Below are 16,069 nucleotides of genomic sequence, written 5' to 3' on the forward strand. Positions count from 1 at the left end.
ATATATATATATATATATATATATATATATATATATATATGTATATGTAGAGTTGTATTTTAAAGATGATGATTTAAGAATAGACATACAGTAATAAAAATGATAATTTTTAAGAATGTCTGTTTGTCTTTCCTTTCCAGGAAGGAAAAATGTGTTAGCCAAAGGTTAGCATGCAGCTAACATTTATCCATTTGTTTTAACAGGGAATGCTAACAGTGCTACTGGCTATGCAGAACATGACAGGCAAAAAAAACGCTTAGTCAAGAAATGATTAATTTCACACATAATCTAAACGCCTTTTGAAGAGGTTTTGTCTTTAAACATGTAGAATAGAATCCATTTGGCTGAAGTGATTGTTTGGAAAATTAGGCTATTTGTTCAAATAATTTAATAAATGATAATCAAAACTTATGAAAAACATCATTATAGCATGTTGCAGTTTGATTGTGACCAAAGAATCTGAACTAAAAGGATCCAATAATTGTCCAAATATGCTAAAATCTTTATTTACCGAACAATTTAAATATACTTGACATGAATAAGTTGTGTGTACACTGTTTTTGCAATTCCTTCTCTATATTAACCATATTTCGAAACATTTTCTTCAATACAGTGTATGTGAAATGTGTTTTTTTCCCCTAAGGTTAATGATATGTACTGTGCTGCCTTATTCATTTTTATATAGTGATAAAACATACAGCATAAGAACTGGTCAGTTTCAGGATGGGTCTTTTAATCCGCATTGTTGTATTTTTTCAGTAGTAATATTACATGTTAAGAGTCATCATTGTTTTGAACCTAAATAAAGAATATTTGACTTGCGACTTGCAGTGTTTTTTTCCCCCCACAATTCTCACGAAAGAAATGAGTAACAGGGAATTTGTCAAGCGTGACCACCAGAGGAAAATGTATGATTTTTTCTCTAAGGAGGAAGCTTTTCTCCTCGCACATCATCCCAAGCCCTGATGAAAATCTAGAGAACATACATGAAATCACATAATGGATTAAAATGGGTTTTCTTGCATAGTAAAGGATCTCCTCCAGCTCGCCGAGGAGAGCCTGAATCTTGCTCGCCGCTCTGTTGATGTGATCTCGTGCCTATATGTACAGCACTTATTTACGTAAGGACGTCCTCTACGGGCCACGTTTGATTAGATGTGCTCTATTAAAAACTCTGGGTCTCAGCGCTCTTTCATGATTACTATGAATTTTAATGACGCACAATGATGCATTGATGAAACAAGATGGGCAACTCGTGAAGAATCAACAAATTAAAATGTCTCTTACTCTGTGCTTGTGAGCTCCTGTAGTGCGTCTACGTTGCTCTGTTTGAATACAAATCACATTTCCAATGTTTTATTTATATACAGGTAATTATCTGAGGAGGAGACTGTAGATATTGTTTTTATGTCTGTATGTTCACTAATACTGACTACCACCTCCCATTCAACCATATTTATTGAGGACCTCTGGGGACGTGCAGCACTCTTAAATCAGCAGTCCCCTGTAAGTGGTCCTCCACTGCTTCTTTCATCTGATTGCTTTTGAATGAGCCAATCACTTCAGGACATCAGTCCCCTCTTCACAGTGTTAGTGAATTCTTTGAATTCTATTCGTCTTTTACTCTCTTTCTCTACGCAGAACAAAATGTAAGATGTTAATTATTTGATGTTCAGAATCCACGGTGGATGTCTGCTATTATCTGCATAGACTACCACTGAAATTGCTCAGATAGGCGTTGAACAAACGCTAGTCATTGGCAAAATATTATATTCTCAGAATTTGATTTTATCATAGTGACAATAGATTTTCTCTAAATCACTTGGTATGGAAATAGGTTGGATTGGGGCTCCAATATAGAGAGCTTAAAGCAATGAACACAAGAATGACATCTCAGTGGTGCTACCTATCCACACTGGTTTCCTGTAGGCGATTATTCATAATGGCCAAGGCCCCTACACCCCCAGAGAATCCGTTTTGATGGCTGTAGCTCTGTCGTGGGCCCTGATGAGCTGTTTCGCTCAGCTGCTTCTGCAGCAGTGCCAGAGACACCCTATTGGACACCATGAACTCATTGACGGAGATCATCTCTCCTGACAGACGCCGGCCCACGGCCACTGCACCTGCATCCGTCTCACTGTCACACACTGTCTCCACCGAGCCGTCCCTGCAGGGGTGTCTTCCCGCAGGGAAGCGGGATGAGATGGGCTGCACGGTGTTGCGTTTTAAGCGTTTTTTTCTGAGGTGTGCAGGCGGACGCAGGCGGTTGGGATTTCTTTTTTGCAGGCAGGGGCAGCAAAGCCACCGGCAGCCATTTCTAGAGCAGGAGCAGAGCCGATGCCGCCCCGAGCAGACCAGCTTACCCACGATCCAGGTTAGAGTTTGCTTGATGATAATAGAAATTACATTAAAGAGTGAGTAGATACAACACACCCCCATTAAGATGAAAAGGCAGTTCCCAAGCCGGTAGGCCTCCTGAGACTCATACTGCTGTCTCTGACTGCTCACCAGGTCCCCGAAGCCGATGGTGCTGAAGGCCACAAAACAGAAGTAGAGGGAGTCCACGTAGCTCCAGTTCTCCATGGAGCTGTACAGAGTGGAGGCACTGCACGCAATCACCACCGATGCAACACCCAGGATCAGCATCACGTAATAGACTGACGGTTTCCAGCCTTCCAGGCTGTCCTCCTCACCGGACGACTCCTCCCTGCTTGACACCAACCCAACTCCAGCATACCTTAGCCGACGCTCGTGACACCAGCGCATGATGTAAGCTAACATTGTGATGATCCTCTCCAGGAAGAGGTTAAAGAAGAGGATGGTTGCAGCACAACCGATGAGGCCGTAGAAGATTAAGAATATTTTTCCAGCGATGGTCGCCGGTGTGGTCATGCCAAAGCCTGGGAAAGTGACAGACAAAATAATAGGTTAAAAGGTCAAGGTCTGGGAGTTGGTATCCCATAAGAAAAATCCTAGTTTAACTTTCAATTTATCTGAGAAGAAAAACAAAAAAACATTAAGGCTTACCAATAGTGGAGACCACTGTGCCAACAAAGTAGAAGGCTCCAGAAAAGTCCCAGCGGGGCCTGAGTGTGTCCACTCTGATCCCAGCTCCGTTTGCTTCCTCATACTGTCGCAGCAGAGTGTGCAGGGCACCCAGGTTGACCCGGTATCTCTGGGTGAAGTTGTCCAGCTGCTGTTTCCAGAGGCGGCGGGCACGCAGCTCAAACGGGTGTTCCAGGGCTGAGAAGATGGCTGCCCCACACAACAAGTACAGCAGGATGAGCCCGGCCAGGAGGCAGAAACGGGCATTGTCTTCATTCATGGGCGCCCTGGGGCAGCAGCAGCCACCAGCAGTCCTCCTCTGAGCCATGAGCACAGCAGCAGCACAGATACACCGCCTCCGCCAGTGCTGCAAAGTCACACACCCACAGCATGTGTTACATGCATCACCCGCCACATAACATACAGGCACTGGCTATATAGAACACTTTCAGTTTAAATATATATGCAAAACATTTGGCTCTAGAATTGCTGCTAAAAGTCACGTGCACATATCCTGAAGGTTGCTCTGCTGCTGTAATCATTTAGGAGGACAATCACGCATCTGAAGATAATCTATGATAAATCAAAAAGGATGTATTATGTATTGTGTTTGTTATTTATGTAACTACAATGTCAATATATATATATATATATATATATATATATATATATATATATATATATATACTTTTTTGTTGCATTACTGTACATGCTTTATTTTTCCCTTTATGGATACAAAATTATTGCAACGCTTTGGTCAAAACACTGCATTTATGAAAATATTTTAGTCAGTAGCATTTTATATGTAAGCCACTCAAATATCAAGTAGTTAAAGTTTAAAGTTACAAAGAACACATAGTACCTGGTCTCGTTAACTGTAGTGTCCGTTCCCTGAGCACTGCCGGTCTGCTGTTCTCCTTCCATGGATCTGCTGAAAAATGACCAGCGGGAGGAAGCCTCTTGAGCTTTTTTTGTGCAAACTGAGAGGCTATCTGATCTTTCATCTGTCACACACTTATATCATCATCCCCTGCCCAACCCCTCTGTCTTTGAGCACACCCTGATTGGTGCATTCATCTGTTCATTTGGAAAACACTATTCCCTTCTTTTAATGCCTTCATCACACCTCAATTTAGCTTCACCTTAAAGAGCTACAAGTGACACAAGGTTTGCTTTATGTAAATGGTCTTTTAATTACTCCGTTTTATTTACCCAGGTTAGACCGAGGAGTTTCAAGTCTGAATTTCAACCTTGATTCTCCCCTGCTACTAAAACTAATATACGTGATGTGACTAGAAGCTTACCCCCTCCATCTTCACCATCACCGAGGTACCTTTCTGCAAGGCACTCAACTCCACCTGTGGGGTTTGCTCAGTGGGCAGCAGATCAGACTGTGGTTGTGCTGTGCAGCTTCCAGCCCCTCTCAGAGTGCTTTTTGTTGTTGCTACAGACTGTGTGGGAGGATTTGTTGAGCATGACTTTCAGTTTCTCTGTCTGTTCATCCCTTTAATCTCATCTGGGGCTGCAGGTAAGGGCAGGGGTTGCCTCTGTCTGCCGTCTGATGGCTGAATGACAGAAGTAGACAGGTGTGGAAAACAAGAGGGCACATCTGCCTTCATCTCGCCAGTCAGCCCTGCATCAGGTGTTGAACTTCATTCATTAATATTAGATATATCTGTTCAGGTTTACAGTACTGCGTATCTATCACTTTTATATGATATTAGTAATATCTGCAGAGATCCATTCATGCTTCACCTTCTTAACAGAATGACTTTACAATGGATTTAACAATAACCAACAACTAAATACTGACCCTTCCCCCACTCAATACAATGTTTTTAGATGATGAGCTACAGTATATTTCACATATAGTGTCTGTGTATGTATATATATATATATATCTTGGTCACTCATAAAAATCATCTGTTTTTGTCCTCCTTGAGATGTACATTTATATATATATATATAATTATATATATATATATATATATATTATATATTATATATTAATATATCTCTCTTGTCACTCATGAAAATCATCTGTTTTTTCCTCCTTGAGATGTACAGTATATATATATATAATATATATATACATACATATGTATATACATATATTTACATAGACTGTATATCTCAAGGAGGACAAAAACAGATGATTTTCATGAGTGACCAAGATATATATATATATATATATATATATATATATTTACATAGACTGTATATCTCAAGGAGGACAAAAACAGATAGTTTTCATGAGTGACCAAGACTAATAATCACTACTGATACAAAATGATTCACATTTTGACCAGAGAGCAGTCCGGGTGTCAGCCTCTAACCCTAACCCTGTAGGAAGGATAAATAAGGCGAGATCATTTATTTTTAAATTCCATGTGTCTGATCAGTGGCTAACAGTTAATGTAGCATAGTCACTGTTCTTTAACACATGAGCAGAACTATTTTGTTGTAATATTACTCTTCATTGTGCTGATAAACAATCCATTGGATAATGTCAGTCAACTGTTGCCTTCGGGCCTAAAATTTGACTTGATGATGAGAAAGATGAAGTGTCTACAGCTAGCAGCCCTGTGTAGCTGTAACTTAGGCACAACTCAGCTCTGAGCTAAATGCAAACATTAGGATGTCTTCCATTTTCATTATATGAGTTGGTAACATTTGCTAAATTGCAGCACTGTTGTCAAGAAATTTCACTCAAGTGTCAACCTCATGTTGGTGCAAATTCAAAATTATCATTTTCAGGGGTCCATAAATGTCTGTACAAAATGTTGGGCCAATTTGTCCAATAGTTTTGGAGATACATCAGTCTGGACCAAAGTGGTGGACTAACTGACTGACATCGCCTTCCCTAGCGCCACACAGCTAACATAGCTGCAAACATTTCCCAGTTTATTAGCCCCTCGTAATTAAAAGGACAAGGACAAGACTGAAAATAATATAAAATTTAATGTGAAAATGAAAAATAAACTGCCACATTACTTGACAATGATATCCATTGAAGTCCCAAAGATTAGTGTTTTCATTATTACATAAATGGTGAAATTATTTCACAATCTAATGTGTTACAAACTAATGATGATAATAGTGAGGCAAACAAATGAATTCAGGGAATGTAGGAAATAAGTCCACTTTAATAGTTTTAACACTAATTTAACAACACATTGAGACATTTAAATTGCTGAGCATCTCATGCCAAAGGGGGCAGCCATGTCTTTGGCTTATAATTGCTTTTGCCAAGTGTTTCCTGAAATAATGAGCAGGTCCTCTTAAGACAGAAGGGATGGACGCCTCCTGCTGAGGCCAGAAACTGACATTATGTTTGGCTCGCACAGGGTAAGCTTAGTGTTAGTGGCAGTGCACTGCAGGAGAGTCTGTTCAGTGGTCAAACTTTACAAGGCTCAGGTTGACATTCCATAAATCACAAATGACCTTTTTATCGATATTGTGGGGATCAATTGGCTGAAAATGAATCTGTTCTGGAAAGTATTCACTTTTGTAATCAATCACATCTTCCTTTTTTTGCACCATTATTCTGCATTTTATAATTCCCACAATTCCGACAACACAAACATTTCAGAAGCCATTGCATCTGCAGTCACTCACTTATGAGTGGTGGAAAGGAAAGATTAAGAGCACTTTCCCACAAGTTTAGAGAGGTATTCAGGTCAGTGGCAGCATGTTGGCCAGTATATCAATGAGGTTGTCCAGACCCCAAAGGTAGCCATCTTCTCGATTGCCCTCTACCCAGGGAGTGCGGTGGTCCAAGGTAAGGTGTGCGGGCAACGCCACTGTCTTTCCAAAGTCAATCATCCAGACCCCTGTTCGGCCTGTCCAGTCATGTAGAAACAGTAAGGAACTGCCCACGACCTGCAGTGATACAGCTGTTAGGAAAACGGGCCACCGCTGGACAAATGTGCTGTATTACAGTATAAGTCTAACCATGCCTACACCAGCCAACAAAAAAGGAGCACCATAGATTTCAAATGTTGTTCTTTTGGAACAAGCCCAGTGCTTTTTTTGCCCTTTACACTACTTAACAAAACTGTCCCACATCTAACCTCATGTGTTCTGAAGAAGTCTGATGCCTCCAAGACCTGCCGCAGTTGTTTCAACCGTCTCAGGTAGCCCCACTGAAGGGAACAGAAGGTTTACATGAGAGGAAAGAAAACAACTCTACAAACTACTAAGTACATGAAAGTCAGTGAGGGTCACACCTACCACAATGTGTGTATTGGACTCAACAAAGTTGTTCAGTGCTTCCATCACTTGCTCTCTGCTTTTGGTCCTTTTAAAGTTCGTGAGACATTCTTCATTTGACTTCTGCACAGGAAACGTACAGGTTACAGCATTGTGATGCAAAATGTCTAGCTATTAAACTATTAAAATAGGGAAAAAATGTCAAAGATTGTCAGCCTAGCAGCATTTGTCCTCTATCTACAGTATAAAGATAAATCAATGACCTGACACAAACCATCTTTAATTAACTTACGCTGAATCCTTCGATACGGAAACCCAGAGATGTTGTGGAGCTCAGCGTCTCCCTCCACTGCATGTACCTGGTTTTCAGCACTGCCTGCAGGGCTCGTTCCTGGACCGTGGGGGCATCTGGGTCCACTGCCACCATCTTCTCATACATGTCGTTACGAGGCTGGGGCCGTTCTCGGGCCACCTGCAGCTCCCCCTCCAGGTATGTGCTGTGAAGGACATGACTAACTGTTATTGTGACTGAAACTGATTTATTGCATTAAAGACTATTATAAAAGTGAAACAAAGTTTCAAAGAGGAATGTATAGATTTAACATAAGCACCAATAAGTGATTTAAAGTAACAGATGCTCATTTGTTTAGTATTTAGAAATAATCTTTTATTCTCCATGAAACCCTTTTTTCTGTCTGACAACGGCAACAAAATTAAACTTCTAATACTTTTATGAGTGTTTTAAAGTGTTATGTTTCAGCCTCTATTGGTTTTCAGGATATTTAAAAATATCAGGCCTTTTTAAGATTAAGTGCTGCACGTCTCCTTCTTCAATTTTTTCTGAAGTAAAACTTTCTAACTTGGTGACTAAAATTGCCTGATAAATCTTACCGGCTGCCCATCTTGCAGTCCATGATGGCGGGTGAGTTGAAATGGGTCAGCAAGTTATCCATCATGTTGTAATCCTGCTCGTCCCGCTGCACCACACCGTGGTAGACTGGAACAAAGGGCCTCAAAACATCCTCCATCAGCCTAAGGTAGCATTGTTGCTCCCCCTCGCAAAACTTCTTCAGCAGTGTGCCATAATCCCCAACATGAAAGCTCCCTGTAAAGACAAGCAAGGAAAAGAAGACAAACCACATATCTTCTATTACTTACATTGTGGATTTTTTTAGATTTAGACCCGCTGACGAGCAAAATGATCGACAAGTAAGACCAGATTAACTAACCTGCATGTCCGACCACTTGCAGCCACTGCTGAGGTTTTTTGGGAGTCATAGGGAGGAGAGATGAAGTCCCACAACTTTTGTGTTTCTTCCATGCGGAGTTCTGCATGGGAAGACCAAAAACCTCAGTCCGTCATTCTTTAGTACACACACACTCCAGGTCACACTCCTCTGCTGCCTGTGTGTTTCTGCACGGTTACAGACAAGCAGCAGACTTCAGACTCAGTCACTCGACTTTTTGCCTAATGGGTGAACAATGTCTCCATGGAAACAGCCCTACACCAAGACTAAGTGAAGAAAGGCCAGGGTCGGCTCTGATCTTGTGCAAGAGGTAAATCAATCATTTACAAAAAGCACTTGTTTTTTTTACTGCAAACTGCTATTAAACACTGAACCAAAAAGTAAAAGGCCGAACACACAATGTCAACATGGAAGTTGGAAATTATGTTGAGAAATGTGGTACCGACACCATTCATTGGTTGGTTGAAAAGAAATGTCTACTATTATAATTTTGATAAAGCTGGTACCAGCTTGACAAATATGAAGATATTTCTGGTTCTGTCTGTTCCTCAGATCATTACCAATTAGATAATCTAGCAGCACTGTTTTAAATTAACTGCAGCTTTTGTATCTTGCTCAATGATAATATTAATACAATTAATTAACATCATTTCGTAACATATCCTGGGAGATGTACATTTGATACCTAAAATTCCAAATGTTTTGATTTGCAGTAGTAGAAAGTATCACTACACTACACTTTTAAAAGGTATTTGTACTTTACTTAGATGCTACTTAATACTTCTACTACACTACATTCTGGAGGGAAATGTTGTACTTCAGTCCACTAAATGTATTTGACAACTCAAGCTACTATAGTTACTTTGGAGATGAATTACATTCCCAACAGGTGATCAGTTCATAAATTATGGTGGACTGTTAGAGATGAAACTATAAAAAATATATAAAGCAGTTGAAGTTAGCCCTACTTTAACCAACTACAACAGTTAAATGCTGCTTACAAATTAATGCAAGCTATAAAAATCTGAAAATATGCACAGACGCCATTTTTCTGCATGTGTACTTTTACCAGAGACAGTTTTGTTATAGAGAACATTTGCTTTTATATATATATATATATATATATATATATATATATATATATATATATATATATATATATATATATATATATATGTATTTGAGGAAGCTTACATCCCCAGAGAATCTGTGGTTAGTTGTCTGGAACAAACTACCAGCCGATTTTCTTCAAAAACTGTGTGCAAGTATTCCTAGAAGAATTGATGCTGTCTTGAAGGCAAAGGGTGGTCGCACCAAATATTGATTTGATTTAGATTCCTCTTCTGTTCATTCACTGCATTTTGTTAATTAATGAAAATAAACTATTAACACTTCCATTTTTTAAAGCATTCTTAGTTTACAGGATTTTTTCATACCGGCCTACAATGTTTGCACAGTACTGTATATATATATATATATATATATATATATATATATATATATAGAGAGAGAGAGAGAATATTTGCATTTTTATAGCTCATTTTTATTTTTCTGCAGCAATATAATCAGTGAGAATATTCCTGTATTTGTATATCAGTCACATTTTGTAATGTAAATTGTATAATGAGCATTTAGATTGTTATGTTGCAACTACATCTGATATTTCAACCACCACTATTCATTTTCAGCATCACGTTGGAGTCGTGCAGACTGTATAAAACAGGTCGTGCGGTACTGTGGAGGTAGTGTCTGTTCACTACCAATGGAGGGCAGCGATGCGTCCGAGAGCCGTGGAGCCTCTGTAAAGTTAAAGCAGAGGAAGAGGCAGCGGAGGCAAAGCAAAGTGAAGAAGAAGAATTTAACGGTTCCCGGTTGTTGAACCGCTCCCGTCTCCACGGTGGCTTCCAAATGGTTTTGGACTGTATTGTACCACCAATCAAGCGGTCAGCTGTTTCATGAACTTCACCTAACTGACGCACCGCGATGTTTTTCCAACGAGTAGCTAACGTTATGTGTTGACAGCTTCCCTCAGTAACTTACGGATTATTACTGCGACCAAAGGTAATGTTAACGTATTTTTGTTTGGTGTTTATTCGGACACTGAATAACATGTTTGCTCCATTTACAAATGGCTTGGTTAGCTAGCTAGCTGTGACTCAGTTTAACTAACGTGCGTGACCCAGCGCTAACTAAAGATAATGTCCATGCTAGCTTACCTTAGCTAACGTTACCAGAGCGAAACTGTTAGGATCTATTGACAGAAATAACGTTTAGTATATAACGTAGCTTTAACTTAACGTTAGTTGTCTAACGTTATATTTCAGGAAAAGTCTGCAAGTAAGTTATCAATTTAGCCGAGTCCCAAACTTAACGTTACTGTTGTGAACGAGCTAGCTAACGTTAAAAAAGCATTACCGTTACCCCAACCGTCTATAATGTTGTCTGAGCATGAACAGTGAAAGAGGAGGTTAACACGGATTTCACTGTGCACGGGATAACGTGAAGTCAATCTAATGGCATTGTAACGCAACAAAAGAGACACAAGGAACAACTTACCTCGTAAAACATGACTTAGCCAAGACATTTGCGGAGTCCTCTACAAACGGTTTGCCCAACCAACCAGAACTTTTTTTCCCAATAAAAATGATGACACCTTTGGAAAAGGACTCCGTTGGCTCGCTACCGCCCCTCGCGTTGTGTTTTGATGACTGTTCAGACTGAGAGGTGAGACCTGATTTTCAGTCTATGGGTGAGCCCGGATGAAATAGGAGAGAACGCAAGAATAAAATGAATACGTTTAAAACCACCTTGTTAATGCAAGCAGCAGTTAGCTAGGTTAGCTCACCTCTGAGAAATGATATATATTATTAAATTCAAGATAACAGACATCTATCATTTTCTAAAGGGACTACAACCCCATGTTTATGTTTTTACATCTATGTTCATATGATAGAGAGACAGAGAAAATCTGCACAAATCAATCTAGGCTAGATAAAGTACAAATATAACACACTATAGTAGAAAACTATATGCACTACCTTATTTACTGATAATGTGGCTTTGGTGTCCCTCAGTCCATAAACCCACTAGCGAACAAATACAATTCTTGATAAAAAGCAAACGTATAATTTAAAATTTTAACAGAATACAGTTTCTCCATTTAGATTAATCATCTTAAACTCTTTAAGCCACTGAATCAGGTTCAGTTGTGTCCAAATGTTGTTTGATATTATGTCGATGGCTCCATCTGGTCTAAGGTTCTGCTGGGAGGCCAGAGATCTAAAATTCCTAAACCCCCACCACACTATGGTTTGTAGACTTTGCCAGATGAAAGTTAGTTCTCTTGGTCAAATCAGGGTTATGATCAGGCTTTAGATTTGTTCCTGGCATCAGATGTATTTCTGTGACATTGCACTTCCTAACCATACAGGAGCTTGTACACCTACCCACTAACATTACTCAGCTGTGATTGATTGATATATTTATTGCTCCTACACAGACCCGGAGTGATGGAGGAGGGCTCTGAGGTGATGGAGGATATTGTATTTCGAGGAGTGGAGTTTTCTGTGAAGATTGAGGTGGACAAGGGTTTGCTGATAGTCGAAATCTCTGACTCAATGACAGCCGATCAATGGAGGGGGGACTTTGATCCAGCATGTAAGTAACATACATTTATTTCAGATTAAATGTCAGCACAGGCACATTTAGTCTCACTCAAGCTATTTCATATTTTTCTATTAGACATTGAGGACCTTACCCGCAAAACCGGCAACTTCAAGCAGTTCCCTATTTTCTGCAGCATGTTGGAATCCGCTGTTAGAAAGGTAGGTGCACACAGATATAAATATATGATATGAATGAGAAAAAAAATCCAGCGGTGGCACAAATGCATTCAAAGACAATAGAAAGATGTGAACAGACACAGATTTGCCAGAGGCTGTGTGAGCTGAGGCGCGAGTCATTCATTCGAGTTCAGTGTTTCCACTTGAGCGGAAAAAAATGCACAGTTATCCCGAACTGTCTTATTCCCTCTAATCTTTTTATTAATGTGAAGGACTAAAAGGAGAAAGCCTGGAGGAAAATAAGAAACAATTGGAAATTTGGGTACATTTTGAAATCTTGTGTGTGCTGTTTCAACAAACATCAGTCCTGCCTGTCAGGCCGTTTGTTGCTAAAACAAAAGTAATACACAGACAACAAATACACAGTCACACTTGTGCAAAGACAGTGAAACAAAGAATTGTATATCAACACACCTTAATTTCACACTAGATTCATGATTCTCAGATGAGAAAATACATAATTATTTGTGTATTTAAATATAAATGAAATGGTAAAGACATTTGTTGTTCCTGTAAACGTAAGGGTCAGGCAGACATGACCAAATGATTTTTAAATTAGAGGCCACCAGAGCAGCTGCAGATGTGTTGTTACTGTTTTCTTTCTAACGTTGCATAGTTAACTTGAGCTTTTTCTGCAGATGAGTGATTCTGTTACACTTGACCTCTTGACCTATTCTGACCTGGAACTGCTACGTAACCGAAAAGCTGGAGTGGTTAGTCGTCCTCGCGGCCATCAGCAGTCATCTCTTCTCACTGCAAAACGATATCTCATCCTCATATACACTGTGGAGTTTGACAGGTTTGTGCCTCTGTAGCAACAAACATAGTTACATATTAATTACTGAATTTTGTTTGGTGATGCTCTCTAACACCATGATTTGCGGACTGTTCTGTACTTGTAGGATACACTACCCTTTACCCCTGCCCTATGTGGGTAAGCCTGACCCGGCTGCCCTACAGAAGGAAGTCCGAGCTCTGAGGGCTGAGCTCAACACCATCTCCTCTCATGGAATTAACAAATCTGCAGAACTAGAAATACAGCGGCTTCGAGCAGAGTAGGTTGCATTTCATTTCCATTGTCATGACCAATATAAAGGGATGTAGTTTTTTATTTATTTTTTTATTTTTAAATTATATAAAAGTCTCCTACTGTTTTTTAAGGCTGGCTCTGGTCAAAGAAGAGAAGGAGTCCATGGGCAAAGTTCTGGAGCGACTGCAGGTCAGTGGAAGTGGTCCCACGTCCGGACGAGAGGACTGGAGGGTCAGAGATGTGGTGAGAACGCTGGAGGAGCAGCTTGTGAAGGAGAGGGCCAAAAGTCAACGCTCAGCAAGCAAGAGATGCCAGGAGCAGCGACTCCTAATGGAGCAGGTGGACCTCTTCTGCTTCTCAAAGTAGTCAAAAAGATAAATCTTGTTTCCTTTGGGACTCAGCTGGCTTTAACTGTTGTTTTTTATTCGCTGCCCTGGCTAGTTTGAGGAGCTGAGAGCATCAGAGTGTGCTCTCCGTGTTCGTGTCAAGAATCTCACCAGTGAACTGGCATTGCTACGGAGAGGGTGAGACTATCTAAGCGTGTATTATGTCTTTACTTTCACTCTTTTTTTTTTTCATTCATTTACTTACAATGTGGAGTGAAATAGTTAAATCTGAATATTATTTACTTAGCACACACCCTCTTTGTGTGTCTGCAGTAGAGTGACTCCTGTGTCCAGTCACATTCGCTCTCGAGTTGATGGGGATACCTATCGCTCGCTCTCCCGCGAGAGGAGGTCGGGGTACGGGACAGTCAGGGCTCGCTCGGGATCCCGAGAACGGATGGAGGACAGAGGGCAAAGGTCAGAGGAAAGAGGAAGAAGAGCAGACTCCTCGGGGCCGCGTGCTCGCATACCCAGGCCGTCACCTTCTCCCACTGGTACTGGATCTGCTCATGATGTTGCAGTAGTTCGGCCTATTATTTCAAATACAAGGTGATGATGCGTTTGTCTAAATATTCCCACCTACTATCTAACAGGGTCCCAGGTAGAACGCTTTGACCCAACTGCTTACATCCGGGACAGACAGCGCAGACAGAAAGAGGCAGATGTCAAAAAGTTGGTCTCCTTTCTTTTTCCTTTGACAACACACTGGTATTTGATGTTGTAGCTGCGTGGAGCAACAGTTTCAGCCCTGTTTTCTGTCAGACAAAGAAAGGTACGGAGGGACATGCTGGCATCACCCGTTGTCTCTGAGAGGGGGCGTTCACGTTCCAGAGAGGCCTATCCTCAGATGGTCCGTTCTGGCAGCAGAGGCAGGAGTTTATCGGTGGAGCGGAGAGGGAGCAGGAACTCCTCTGAAAGCTCATTAGTGGACATGGATGAAATGACCAAAACTTTGTTCAGGTGATGGAATTACCTCTGGATAGGTTTTGTTTAGTCTGTTGTTTTAGCTGGTTATTTTAACGCATCTTATTCTGTGTCTACAGAGCAAGAAAACAGACTTACAATGGACCCAGTGTGGTGAGTGGCTTGGTAATTAACCTAGTACAATGTTACTGTTTCTGCTCTCTATCTATCTATCTATCTATCTATCTATCTATCTATCTATCTATCTATCTATCTATATATATATATATATATATATATATATATATATGACACAAGTGAGTGGGACTAACTCAAAATGAACTACAGTGCTCATGTTCATCGTAATGAAGAAATATGTCACCCAGTGCAATAATTTCTTTAAAGGTGCCCTGCCACCCATTTTTCATTACTTTGTGGTAATGTCTGAAGTTCTACCATGGACTCTACAACACTTTTTTTGTGGAAAAAATGCCTTGGTTACCTTATTTCAAGCCATTCTAGCGTGTTATAGAAAGCCTGCAGGAAGACTTGGCTCAATTTGTGCCAGTTCTCATTAATATTCAACAAGCTAAGCTGCTTGACTCCGATTGGCTAACAGCTAGCCAATGAGAGCCTGCCTAACAGTATCCTTTACCCAGCGCAACTGGGTAAGCTCATGAATAGTAATGAGCTCAGACAACATGACGTCAGACTGACCTGCTTTTGTAATTGGCCTGATTTCTCCACTCATTTCTTTTCAGTGGCTAGAGCTGACAGGAGGTAGCAGTTCAACACAAACACATATGGACCTAACCTATTTAAAAAAAAAACACAAAAAAAAACACCAGTTTTGTGTGGCAGGGCACCTTTTAATATTTGTTTTACAATGGAGCTCTATTGCACAGAGGAATACACTACATATATAAAGTTTGGTGACACAGACAATACTTGTTAGTAATATCCATTCATTGATGGTTTTGGGCATTTAATGGGATTTGTTGACAAAAAATATTGCCAGGCGTGTTATCCTTTTAATGTGCAATCTGTGTGTTTCTAGTCTAGAGGAGGCCTTTTGACCAGGAAGCCATTATGCAGTACTCCAACCCACAGAATGAAAGATAAAGGTAACTAATGCAAGTCTTTTAACATCTTTGCTGCAATAAAAGGATTTAAATTGAAGGGAAAAAAGCTAGCCACCACATATCATCTTATTACCATTTTTATGTATCCAACCCCAGAGAGCTCCATAGATACAGGTGCTGAGCTGTCAGAGATTGATGCCAGGCTCCTGGCACTTCAGGAGTACATGAGGGACCTGGATACAGGACACTAACAACCCGCTGCACTCGTGAATATGTTACCTGACAACTGCACAGCTTGGAGCTGCTTTTTTTTTTTTTTTTT

General features: G+C 40.4%; 3 protein-coding genes across 4 annotated transcripts; 1 reads left to right on the forward strand and 2 right to left on the reverse strand.

The window, feature by feature from the left end:
* Window positions 1–635: 635 nt before the first annotated feature.
* kcnk12l (potassium channel, subfamily K, member 12 like) lies at window positions 636–3,373 on the reverse strand. Its single transcript, XM_032534136.1, has 2 exons — window positions 3,028–3,373; window positions 636–2,900 (listed from the first exon to the last, which is right to left on the reverse strand). Exons 1-2 carry the CDS (start codon window positions 3,371–3,373, stop codon window positions 1,903–1,905), a joined length of 1,344 nt encoding a protein of 447 aa, XP_032390027.1. The 3' UTR covers window positions 636–1,902.
* A 3,209-nt stretch (window positions 3,374–6,582) lies between these two features.
* On the reverse strand, window positions 6,583–11,303 carry itpkca (inositol-trisphosphate 3-kinase Ca). Its single transcript, XM_032533148.1, has 7 exons — window positions 11,061–11,303; window positions 8,487–8,586; window positions 8,149–8,362; window positions 7,550–7,754; window positions 7,279–7,380; window positions 7,119–7,190; window positions 6,583–6,927 (listed from the first exon to the last, which is right to left on the reverse strand). The coding sequence occupies exons 1-7, from the start codon at window positions 11,070–11,072 to the stop codon at window positions 6,721–6,723; spliced, it is 912 nt and encodes a 303-aa protein (XP_032389039.1). The 5' UTR covers window positions 11,073–11,303; the 3' UTR covers window positions 6,583–6,720.
* ccdc61 (coiled-coil domain containing 61) lies at window positions 10,275–16,069 on the forward strand. 2 transcript variants are annotated; one of them, XM_032533147.1, is made up of 13 exons: window positions 10,275–10,565; window positions 12,004–12,161; window positions 12,246–12,328; window positions 12,985–13,145; window positions 13,249–13,401; window positions 13,508–13,715; window positions 13,818–13,900; window positions 14,036–14,256; window positions 14,356–14,434; window positions 14,525–14,722; window positions 14,806–14,839; window positions 15,723–15,789; window positions 15,904–16,069. In XM_032533147.1, exons 2-13 carry the CDS (start codon window positions 12,014–12,016, stop codon window positions 15,996–15,998), a joined length of 1,530 nt encoding a protein of 509 aa, XP_032389038.1. In that variant the 5' UTR covers window positions 10,275–10,565; window positions 12,004–12,013; the 3' UTR covers window positions 15,999–16,069. The 2 variants fall into 2 exon arrangements, with proteins under 2 accessions (XP_032389038.1, XP_032389037.1); XM_032533146.1 differs by lacking the exon at window positions 10,275–10,565 and adding an exon at window positions 11,035–11,228.

The sequence above is a fragment of the Etheostoma spectabile genome, chromosome 13 (assembly GCF_008692095.1).
Source record: "Etheostoma spectabile isolate EspeVRDwgs_2016 chromosome 13, UIUC_Espe_1.0, whole genome shotgun sequence".
In the NCBI taxonomy this organism is placed as follows: domain Eukaryota; kingdom Metazoa; phylum Chordata; class Actinopteri; order Perciformes; family Percidae; genus Etheostoma; species Etheostoma spectabile.

Coding starts and splice junctions, on each gene's coding strand:
- kcnk12l (XM_032534136.1), bottom strand. CDS start 3,373: ATGGCTCAGAGGAGGACTGCTGGTGGCTGCTGCTGCCCCAGGGCGCCC. Junction 2,901..3,027: donor CACAGTGGTCTCCACTATTG/GTAAGCCTTAAT, acceptor TCACTTTCCCAG/GCTTTGGCATGACCACACCG.
- itpkca (XM_032533148.1), bottom strand. Junction 7,381..7,549: donor TCCGTATCGAAGGATTCAGC/GTAAGTTAATTA, acceptor TTTCCTGTGCAG/AAGTCAAATGAAGAATGTCT. Junction 6,928..7,118: donor ACTTCTTCAGAACACATGAG/GTTAGATGTGGG, acceptor GTATCACTGCAG/GTCGTGGGCAGTTCCTTACT.
- ccdc61 (XM_032533146.1), top strand. CDS start 11,209: ATGACTGTTCAGACTGAGAG. Junction 11,229..12,003: donor ATGACTGTTCAGACTGAGAG/GTGAGACCTGAT, acceptor GCTCCTACACAG/ACCCGGAGTGATGGAGGAGG. Junction 13,901..14,035: donor CTGGCATTGCTACGGAGAGG/GTGAGACTATCT, acceptor GTGTGTCTGCAG/TAGAGTGACTCCTGTGTCCA.